Below are 11114 nucleotides of genomic sequence, written 5' to 3'. Positions count from 1 at the left end.
CCCCACCCGCCGGGCCGCGCTCCCCGGGGGCTGCCCTGCCCGACCGCCCTCGGGACGGAGGTGTCTCTAGGCAGCCCGGCCCGGTGCTCGGCCGCCCTCGCAGCCGCTTCCTCCCCATCTTCACCCGCAGCGCCCCTGCTGCTGGAGCCTGAGGCCCTTGTCTCCTGTGAAGCCCATCTCCTCTGCTCTGCGACTTTTTTTTTTTAATTTCATGTCGCAGGCCTCTTGAAGGATCAAATAAAGCTTCTTAACTTGGCAGGGGAAATACCATGTATCTGTGTCCAAGAAGACAGTTTTCCTGAACCGCACCCCGGGAGAACTGCTCTTCTGGCATGGTCCAGTCCCCGCCGAGCTGTGGCAGCTTTAAGGCCACTTTATGGAAATGGAAGCCTCCTCCCTTGCTTGCTCCGAGGAGGGCCTTACGACTGAGGGCAAGCGAAACTCGGGGGTATCCGAACCCCAAGCCTCCAGGCTTGGGCCTGCATGTAGGATGCCCGCCAAAGGGTTTGGAAACACCTGAAGCCCCAGGTGCAGGTGCAGGATGTTTGCCGGTTGTAGGGCCACTTATGGTTCTGGACTCTTGGATATGAAGTTAGTTTTGGCTAATTTGGTCTCAGATACAAATTAAAAAAAAAATCATGTCTTGGGCCAAATCAGTTTCAAATTCTGTCAGCTGAGCAAGAGTTCAAGTCCATGTGGTGTTCCCTCAAGGGCTGCACTGGAGATGCCAGGAATTCGATAAAAATCTCCAGGAGACTGCTGAGAGCCACCCAGGAGATAATGATAGGGCATTAAATTTAAATAAATTCATTAAAATAAATATTAAATGTTGAATTTGATTTTATACTGTAGTCTAGTGGGTTTTTAAAATGTAATAGTAATGTGCATTTGCCTTCCTGATGTTAAGTCTGCGCGCTGTAGCTTAGCCAGAACTGATATGCACAAGCACGCGGGCACATGTGCATTGTGACAGGTGTGCAAACAGACCTGGCAACCCTAGCTACCACTGGCAAATCTCTGTCCCACTCTTCAGCCTGGAGCTTCAGATATTCCCAAATCCATGGCAGGCCCCAAGTCCAGGCCTTGAAGTTCAGATGCTTCCAAGTCTCACTTGCCCTTAGCCCAAAGGTCAAAGGAGCAGGGTAGGGAGAAATCCCCCATCTCCATAAAAATAAAGCAAGTAGCTGAGATCCTCCTACTGAGAAGCTATGGTAGACATTGAATCATCTTTAGTGAAAAGTGCCAAAAAGCCCTGCTGAAGCACCCAATCTTTACACACACTGCAGAGCCGGGGTGAAGTAACCTGCTGCTGTCTCTGATAAACCTGGTTTTGGGGGTTTCTTTTTTAATGTCTGCAAGCAGAAAATGGCAGTGGCTCATGGGTGCTGAGCACCCACTAATTTTTTTCAGTGGGTGCTTGAGTCCCAGAGCACCCATGAAGTCGACGCCTATGATATTAGACTCTCATGGGGAGCCCGGTCTGCAGAGCACTGGACAGGTCTCCCCCCTTTACTACACAACACCATTCAAGGTGATCTTGGCCCTGGGAACAGACCAGTGCAGCCCAGAACAGGTTGAATTTTATTAGCAGATGGTAAGAATCATGAACCAAAAAGATGACAAAGCCATAAGGGAAATTCAGAGTGCCCAAGCAAGGGACTAATGTAAGAGGGATGGGGGCAAGGAGGGGAATGCAACTAGGTTACAGGAAATACAATGTTAGCCAGCTAACCCGGGGGGCAGGGGAAGGGGAGGGAGGGAGGTCGCAACATTGAGAGAGAAAGAAGATAGATGCACACAAACCCAGTACAATGGTCCGCAATGGTGGAGGGGGTAGGTTAAAGAAAGTTTCTCAGTCTATAGAGGTCTTATGGCAGGGGTCCTCTTTGGGTGGAGCAGAGTGGTCCGTTGTCGAAGATTCCTCTCAGAGCCCATCAGGTGCAGAGGGGGGTTCAGGCAGTTGCCTCTGGGGGTCCGGTGGCAGAAGATAGATGCACACAAACCCAGTACAATGGTCCGCAATGGTGGAGGGGGTAGGTTAAAGAAAGTTTCTCAGTCTATAGAGGTCTTATGGCAGGGGTCCTCTTTGGGTGGAGCAGAGTGGTCCGTTGTCGAAGATTCCTCTCAGAGCCCATCAGGTGCAGAGGGGGGTTCAGGCAGTTGCCTCTGGGGGTCCGGTGGCAGTCAGTCTGGCGGGGTCGGTGTACTGGCAGTGGCCCATGATGTGCTCAATGTAAACATCATGGGAAACAGCAGATGGTGTCAGACACCATGAGGCAGTGCATCAGCTTGGCATAGCAGCGGGAGATGCAGGCATGCAGGACGCTCTTGTTGCTGGGGTCCCAGGCTCCGAGCGGTCCCATGATGAGCATGTCAACTGTCACGTCGTAGCCGCAGCCTCTCAGGATGTCAGCCAGTGGGGCATACTTCTCCTGCTTGCAAAGCCAGAACAGGGACTACACTTGATCTGAGCCAAAAGGCCAAGAAGCAATGGACATACCTGATCTGAGTCAAAAGGCTGAGAAGCAATATATTTATTTATTATTTATTTAAACTTTCCATATTCCAAGCCAAATTAGCCAAACCAAATTCCAAATCCAAGAGTTAGTCCAGAACCATAAGTGGCCCTACTACCAGCAAACATCCTCCACCCCCACCTGGGGCTTCAAATGTTTCCAAAACCTTTGGTGGGCATCCTACTTGCAGGCCCAAGCCCAGAGTCTTGAGATTCAGATGCCCCCAAGTTCTGCTTGCCCTCAGCCGTAAGGTCCCAGGGGTAAGCCAGGGAGGAGTCTCCCATTTCCATAAAGTGGGCTTAAAGCCAAGACCTTCCCATTTCAGCAGCTAATTGGGAGGTGTCCAATATATTACCTTGGCAGGTACTATCCCTGTGCCAGGAGAGTGGTCTTCCCCAGTGCAGCTAAGAAAACCACCTTTCTGATCACAGTGTTTCTCTTACCAGGTAAACAGAGACTATGCTTGATCTGAGCTTTCAAGAGGCCAAGAAGCAATAATTGCCCAGTGGTATCTCACACTCATGGTCTCAGTGTTCCCCTGGTCAAGCTCACCTGTCTCCCCAGCTGCCACCATGCTCGCCAAAGCTAGGGTGACCAGCGTGGCTTCAGCAACCCTCAAGCACCAGCTGCCACCTCAACCAAGCTGCAGCCCATTTCAAGGTAAAATGTCTTGCCCACGAAGCAGAGAAAAGTGTGGAGTAAGGAAAAGGAAAGGAATCCCAGCCTGCAGCCTATTCTCCTCTGTGGAAAGACCCGCAACCTCTGTGTACAGGTCTGTGACTCAAGGATTGGCCACTTAAGTCACTTCAAGACCCACCAATGAGCCATGGTAGAGATCATCCTTGAATCAAGGGATTGCTGTTGCCGCCGATGACCTTTCCCCTGCAATTCTGCAATTCATGGTTCTTGCTGATGTAGCTCCTAGTTCCCAGCCCTACAGACAGTTTTTAACTCTAGCTAGAAACATGAACTCTGGTGTGGAAACCTGAACTGGGGTGAATGTCAAGGTAGGTGCAGAAATAGCTTTCAGTGAGGCACTGGATGCACTGTCAGGATGCTCAAGAAGGCTAGATTTTGTTTTATGAATCTGAAAGGCATCCATTTCATTCTAATGACAATGGGACTAATGCAACCACATTTTTTATTACTTTTTGCCTAGCTTCTTGCATTGTTTAAGGCATAATGAATGATGCAGCAAAGTAATGCACATTCCAGTAAAGTGCAGATGGTGAAGTGTGGCACATTTTTCTCCAGTCAAAAAGAAACTAGGGGCTTTACTAATAAGCTGGGGGCCCAGGGCTGTATTCTTCTGTTCAAGATTGAAGCAAAAGCAAACATAACTTTATTGGGATGTGTGTTCATAATAGTTTCATAGCACTTAGGGGTCAGAAGGGACCTGAATAGATCATCTAGTCTAACCCCCCACCACTGGTTGGAGCACATGCTGGGATCACACGACCCCAGACAGGTGTTCATCCAACCTCTTTTTGAATTTACCCAAGGTAGGAGTGAAGAACACTTCCCTAGGAAGTTGGTTCCAGATCCTAGCTACCCTGACAGTGAAATAGTGCCTCCTGATCTCTAACCTGAACCTATTCTCCAGCAGCTTCTGGCCATTGTTTCTTGTCACCCCAGGTGCTCCTGGGGGGAATAGGACCCTTCCTATTTGCTGCTGATCTCCCCTAACAAGTTTGTAGGCAGCCACCAAATCCCCCCTCAGCCTCCGCTTGCTGAGGCTGAACATGTTCAGGTCCCTCAGCCTCTCCTCATAGGGCCTGCCCTGTTACCTTCCAACCAAGCAGGTGGCCTTCCTCTGAACCCTCTCAAGGCAGGCCACATCCTTCTTAAAGTGCGGTGCCCAGAACTGGATGCAGTACTCCAATTGAGGCCAGACCAAAGTCGCATAGAGGGGGAGTATCACCTCTCTGGACCGGCTTGAGATGCATCTTGGATGGCGGCTGGCTTGGCTGGCTGCGGTCTGGCATTGGTGGCTCATGTTCATCTTGGAGTCAGTAATGACTCCAAGATCCCTTTCCGCCTCTGTGCTCACAAGGGGGGAGCTTCCCAGCTTGTATGTATGCTGTGGATTCCTTCTCCCCAGGTGCAGCACCCTGCATTTATCTACATTTAACCCCATCCTATTACCATCCGCCCACTTCCGTAGTCTGTCTAAGTCTAATTGCAGTCTCTCTCTCCCTTCGAGCGTACCTACCTCTCCCCACATCTTGGTGTCATTGGCAAACTTGGACAACGTGTTTTCCACCTCCTCGTCCAAGTCGCTGATGAAGATGTTGAACAGTGTAGGCCCCAGGACCGAGCCCTGGGGGACCCCACTGTTCACATCCCGCCAGGTCGAGTACGACCCATCCACCACCACTCTCTGGGTGCGCCCCATCAGCCAATATGTGACCCATCCAACTGTGTAGGCATCAATGCCACAGTTGCTCAGTGTTAATTTGCTATATCATATATGGTGTATAAAAAGCACAAAAATAGGCAAAAAAATCATCAAAATATGCTTTGTTAGCTGTGCCCTCATTAGAATCATAGAGAAGTAGGACTGGAAGGGACCTCCAGAGGTCATTTAGTTCAAACCCCTGCCTGAGGCAGGATCATCCCTATCCAAACCATCCTCTGCAATCCATAATCTAAACTCAGCATAAGACTCCCATCAACCCTGACACAACTTCATCATGCTCAGCAGCAGGAGCCAGCACTCTAGGGCTTCGGGGCTCCCATGTATTTCTGTCAGCAAAGGCTTCTTCTGTTCCTTGTTTCACTTGATTTTCCATCTGTTGGTGCTTGCTGGAATTCCCCCAGAAGAGATAGCTGCAGTGCTGTGGAAAGAGTATGCGGGTATGTGTATGCCCCGCCCTGCCCTCCCACAGGACCAAAGTCAGGGACTGCTCCCAGCCACAGTCATGGGCAGCAGACCGCACTGATTGCAGAAGAACGGCACATGCTGGTGAGCTGTCCTGGCTCCTAGGAAGTGACTGCACCCTCTCCAGAGAACCAGTAAGAGGCACGAGGGAGCATAGAGCAGGTTGCAGAGTCCTGAAGCCAGGATCTCACCAAACCAGTCAAATGGAGCAGACTCTGCTCTCTGCATTGGTATAAGCCAGTGATTCACAGCCAGGGTGCTGGGGCACCTTGGGGTATGTTAAGATTCTTTCAAGGGTGGCACGGGACACCACACAATGTCAGTACTTTTGGATGTGCAAACACAATTCATGAGATCAAACCAGAGATTTCAAATAGGAATATGTTAAACACATTCTGACCTGTTGTGGTCTTTCTGAGTTCTTTTGCAACAGAAGAATAGCTCTATTATTTTTCTGTAGTAAAAAAAAAAGTGAAAACTAAGAGCTGGCATTTTCCAAAGGGTGCCTTGAGTCTAATGAGGAATACCTCAAATTTTAAAAGGTTGAGAGCCACTTGTACAAGCACAGTGCAGTGATCTGGGAACCCATCCTGGCATCCATACCTTCCTCAGGGCTCTCAGTCCATAGGAGATGCCTGGATGGATGTCCCTTCCAGCCCCTTGAGTGGCCAGTGGAGCCTGTCCAGGAGCGAGCTGAGACTGGATTTCCGAATGTAAACTCCCACTAGAATCTAGGGCCAGAAGTCCCCAGGGAAGGCAAAGAAGTCGTGGGAAGGGCAGGCTGCAATGTGCTCAGTGCTTCTAGCCAGTGGTTTTACCCAGGACCCCTTCCCTGGCCCCCTCCCTAAGCTGCCACAAGGGCCAAAGGTGCCTTCCAGAAATGCAAATTCAAAGCAGGATGTCGTCAGCTGCGTCAACGAAATGATGTTCTCCTGCTTCCCAGGCCAGCTGGGACTGCACTGTTGGGCTGTTCACTGCCCAGCAAGCTTCTGTTTCCCCAGGTCCCCAGCTGCCAGGCCCAGTGCTTGCCTGCTGCTGCTCCTTGTTGCTGATGGAAGGCACAGAGCCCCAGTGCTGGTTCACCCCTTGAACAGCCCCACTGACCTCAGCAGCTCTGCAGGGCTTCCCATCCCCTGGGGATAACCCATGGGCCATCCATCCCTCCTGGGCCTGCCCCTCTCAGCCTGTCCAGTCCCCTGGGCCCTGTTTTACTACTGAGGGGTGGTAAATCCACACGCTTCCCCAGTGCATCAAGGCCCGGACTGGCTCCACCCAAAGCTGCCTCCTGCCTACTTCCCTGTTTATTTTGGCTGTTTTCCACCTCCGCTGGGCTACAGCATCTCCAGGGATTTGTGTCTCTGAGGCAAGGGCTCATTCATGCTCCAGGAATAGCAAACCAGGTACCAAACAGTGGCTGTCTCCTTGCCCCAGCAAATGTTTCCTGCAGCAAGTGGGGTCAGACCCAGACCAGACAGGTGTAGTCAAACATGACTCAACCAACACGATATCAGTGCTAGCGGAGACAGGAAGGAGCCACTGGGGTAAAACCACCAGCTGTTATGGTTCCTCCACCACTATCCCACAATGCACCAGAGCCCTTTCAAGTCCTCAAGTGGAGAGAGAGTGCAGTGGGTCAGACCACAAAACAGCTGGCTAGTGCCCAAGCCTGTCCTTGATGCCCTTCTGTTCAGCTGCTTCAGGTCAGAACAATGCAGGACCCTGCGCTGACATGCCCCAGTGACCGTAGGCACTTCCATGCCACGGTGCTAGCCCGGCAGTGGTAGATCAGGCAGAAAGGGGCCTTGCTCTGCTCTGCTCGGCTCTGCTCTGCTCTCAGAGGACCTGTAATGGGCATCTGCAGTCACTAGTTCCATAGGCCTTGCTTGGCCCAAGGACACAGTAGCCCTGTGGGCCCCAAACAGCCCTGGAAATGTTGATCCTGGAAATATTCCTCCCCGCTGCATGAACTTTCCATGGGGTTCAGGTGCCCCCTGCTGGAAGGCTGCACAACAGGGGAAGAGCCCAGCCTAGGTGAAGGGCCACCCAGGCAGAGGTCTGTTTTCTGCCCCAGCTCCCTTAGAATCACTGCCTCCAATGTGCCCTCCAGTTTATGCGTGGCCAGAGTCCAACATGAGGCCCTGACATGCTAGGATGGTGAAGCACCCACAGCTTGCACTGGTCTCAGGAGCAGCTGCAGGTGTCCAAAGGGAAGGTGCCTTAAGGCAGGAACCTGCACCCAGCAGCCACTTCTGGGCCCACCAGCCTCTCTCTCCTCTCCTCAAACTGGTGTCTCAGATAGGTCGAAACCAGGGGATGTTCCACTGGGTGTTCAGCTTGTCATATGGGCAGCCTCCATGGTATTTGCATTGTCACTTCTGGCTCCCTGGCTACAAGGAGCCCTGCAGGGCGCATTGCTACAGCCTTGGAGGGTCTTCAACCCCTCACACCCCCGCTGCTGCCAGGGGAGGCCCTGCCTTGCTGCAGAAGGTCTCCATGGGGCTGGAAGGGAAAATGCTGCACCTATCCCATCTCTTAGTGAGCAAATCCCTCTCTGGGAACATATGCTCAGACCAGCCAGCAGGAGGAGCAGCGGGTCCAGGGAATGGCACCAGTGCCCAGGATTGGGAACACCAGAGTTCTCTGGGCTTGTGCGGAGTGGGTTGTTTTGAACAGGGCCACGTGAGCTCTGTCCCGTTGTGCAGCCCGTGCGTGGCAGAGAGGAGGCCCTTCGTAGTGCCCAGCAGGAAACCGGGTTACATAACAGATCTGTTGTTTCTATTATAAGATGCCAGTGGTTTCTAGGGGAGCTCCATAGTGCCTGGAGGACACCAGGCTGGGTGACAGGCGTGTGGGTGCAGGCCAGATGTCAGTGCATGGGGGAGGTGTGGGCTAGCCCCTGGCGCCTGGTACCTCATGCACAAGGTTCAGAGGGTGAGATGCAGGCCAGGTGCATGCCTTTGGTCCTGTGGGCATGCAGACTCAGTGCATACTGGGGAAGGTGCCTGAACGCAGGGCTTGGGGCATGCACACAGCTATTCCTGCCTTCTAAGAGGCTGGCTCCCACCTAAAGAAGCACATACTGGGGGTGAGGGGCATCTCAAAGTGAGCTGGCTGCAGCGCAGCCCCTCTCCAACCCCTTCAAGCCAGGCTGGGGTAGCTGCGACTAAGCCACCAGCAGCAAGATGGCCTTTGCAGCGGGTAGTTCTGTCTGCCTCCCCCTGCCCCACAATCCCCACAGCCCACAGTGGGGACTGAGGAGTGGTAAATCCATGCACCTCCCCAGTGCATAAAAGCCCTGACCAGCTCCACCCAGAGCTGCCTCCTGCCCACTTCCCTGTTTATTTTGGCTGTTTTCCATCTTTTCTGTGAACAATAGATGGGAAGGCGAATTCAGCCTGGGCGATTCCTCCCTCCCCCTAGCAGAGGCCAGCTGGCTGCCAGCCCCTCTGGCCTCTGGGGTAGGAAACTGGGAGCAGGGAGAACCAGGGTGGGTTTAGTTCCCAGCAGGGAACAAAAAAAAGAGGTGCCCGTAGCTGTCAGCATCTGTTCCCTGCTCTTGGGGCTTCTATGAGTCCAAACAGGGAACTTCTGTTCCCATCTCAGCCCCGCTCAGTTCTCTGTGCCTCAGTTTGCCCTTCTGTAAAACAGGGCTAAAATTTGTGCTATGGAAACTGGTGTTCCTACTGAAGGAGGTGCTGAGCAGGGCAGGGCACCCCTGCAGGGCCAAAAGCTCTTTGACACAAGCAGGGTTAATGCTGTTACATATAATCATTCCCCTCTCTGGCTTATTCCCACAAAGGCTGGGAGGGTGCCCAAGGTACATTTGTGTCTGGGGCAGATGGCAGCAGGAAGTAGACTGAGGGGCTCCCACAGAACCTACAGTGCACACCTAGGCCCACACAGCTGGCACAGCTGCTGGGCCGCAGGTGCACTGGGCTTGGGTCTGGGCTGTGGGGTATGCCTCCCAAGGAAGGGGCCTGAGCCTAACTCTGCTGAACTGGAGCAAAGTCCTGTATGCAAAGCCTTCTTCCCTCCAGGGCTGTAACATAGGCCTTGTGGGAACCTGCCCTCCCCCTCAGCAACCCGCTGCCCAGGCACCTCCAGGGCCAAACAGGGCTTGCAACCTCAGAGTCTACATCTATCATGCTCCAACACACATGCCTGACACTTGATGGCACCTGCTCCCTCTCCAGAGGCCCCACAGGGTGTGAACTGGAGAAGGAAGGAGGAGGTTTCAGTCCCCTGGAGAAAGGAGCCCACATCCCAACAACACCCTCTGCACAACCACCCTCTTGCCAGTAGCCTCCTCTGAGAACGCAGGGCCTTGCCAGGCCCCGGGACCTGAGGTCTGGTCTTGCCAGGGCTGAAATTCAAGGGCAAGGGGAGGCCGCCCTGCTCTGGGAATGCCCTCAAGAATACCCATCTATAGAACTAATGACCAGATCCCTGCACCATCAGCAAAGAGGCTGTGGTAAGGAGGCGAGTCTAGGCAGGCCCTGGCTGAGACAGGCTGGGGCAGGGCTGCCAGGTAACGAGTGCGAATAACACTGTAATTTATGGATTCTTCTGATGTAACAATTCTCCAGCGCTGGTGCGAGGTGCGGAGCTGCACCCGCACACAGGGTAGGGTGGGGAGCTGGGTGCCTGCCAGGCAGGCCAGGGACACAGAGCAAAAGGCAGGGCAGGCACGAGCACCGGCACAGCACACTTTCCTCAGCTGGGCCCAGCAGAGGATGGATTTACCAGCCATGGGCGGGAAGTGCAGAGCAGGGCTCAGGACAGGGCATCTCTCACAGCACAGCCTGGGGTGGACCTCACCCTGTGACGGGCAGGATTTCTGCATACCCTCTGTTTTTCCATGCCACAGCTTTGCCAGTGCCCCTCAGTCCTCATTCACAGGCCCCTGTGAGCCCAGCCCTGGGCTCCTCCCAGCTGTGCCAGTGCCCGTCTTTCCTGACCCATAGGCCCTGTGATGCCAGCCCTGTGCTGCCTGCATGCACCTGCATGAGAGACCCAGCTGAGGTCTTCCTTTGTTTCTGTTACACCTGAGGGTCCCTCCATGGTTTGAGAGACCCAGCCAACGGTCACCAGAGCATTAAGCCTGCTCCCGGGGGGCAGCCCGTTCACTGGGGTACCAGCATGGAGCACACTGGGGGGTGGCCTCCATGCTGACAACCCCTGCCCCAGATGCTCCTGCCTCACAGCCCCTTCTGCCCCTCACAGTGCACATCACCCACCCTGTGCCCTTTGAGAGGTGAGGGGGGACTTGGTGGCCTGCAGCGTTCAGAGGGGGATGGCAGTGTGGTGGGGGGGGAATAGCTTTTGCTATTGAGGTGGGAGGCTCTTGGCAGCTCTGGGGAAGGGCTGACCCCAGAGCCAGGCAGTCTTGTTCCCATAACCTTCATACCACCCACTCCCTCAGGCTGCTCTTGTCCAGGCTCTTATCAGTTTGGCTTCTTTCCCAGTGGCCACTGGAAACAAAAACAGAGGGGGATGGCAGTGTGGTGGGGGGGGAATAGCTTTTGCTATTGAGGTGGGAGGCTCTTGGCAGCTCTGGGGAAGGGCTGACCCCAGAGCCAGGCAGTCTTGTTCCCATAACCTTCATACCACCCACTCCCTCAGGCTGCTCTTGTCCAGGCTCTTATCAGTTTGGCTTCTTTCCCAGTGGCCACTGGAAACAAAAAACTGGCGGTGGTGGGGGGGGGGGGGGGGGGCAT

The 11114-nt window shown here is 53.7% G+C and overlaps 1 protein-coding gene across 1 annotated transcript in view; it reads right to left on the bottom strand.

The window, feature by feature from the left end:
* NAGLU (N-acetyl-alpha-glucosaminidase) overlaps positions 1–3090 on the bottom strand; it is an 11366-nt gene extending 8276 nt beyond the window's left edge. Inside the window, exons 1-2 of the mRNA XM_025196665.1 lie at positions 3034–3090; positions 2271–2432 (exon numbers count right to left, since the gene is read on the bottom strand). Of these exons, the coding sequence (XP_025052450.1) occupies positions 2271–2432; positions 3034–3090 (219 nt within the window). The remainder of the gene's footprint in view (positions 1–2270; positions 2433–3033) is intronic.
* Positions 3091–11114: the final 8024 nt, after the last annotated feature.

The sequence above is a fragment of the Alligator sinensis genome, unplaced genomic scaffold (genome assembly GCF_000455745.1).
Source record: "Alligator sinensis unplaced genomic scaffold, ASM45574v1 scaffold755_2, whole genome shotgun sequence".
In the NCBI taxonomy this organism is placed as follows: Eukaryota; Metazoa; Chordata; order Crocodylia; family Alligatoridae; genus Alligator; species Alligator sinensis.
This window is presented reverse-complemented; position numbering and strand designations above follow the sequence as displayed.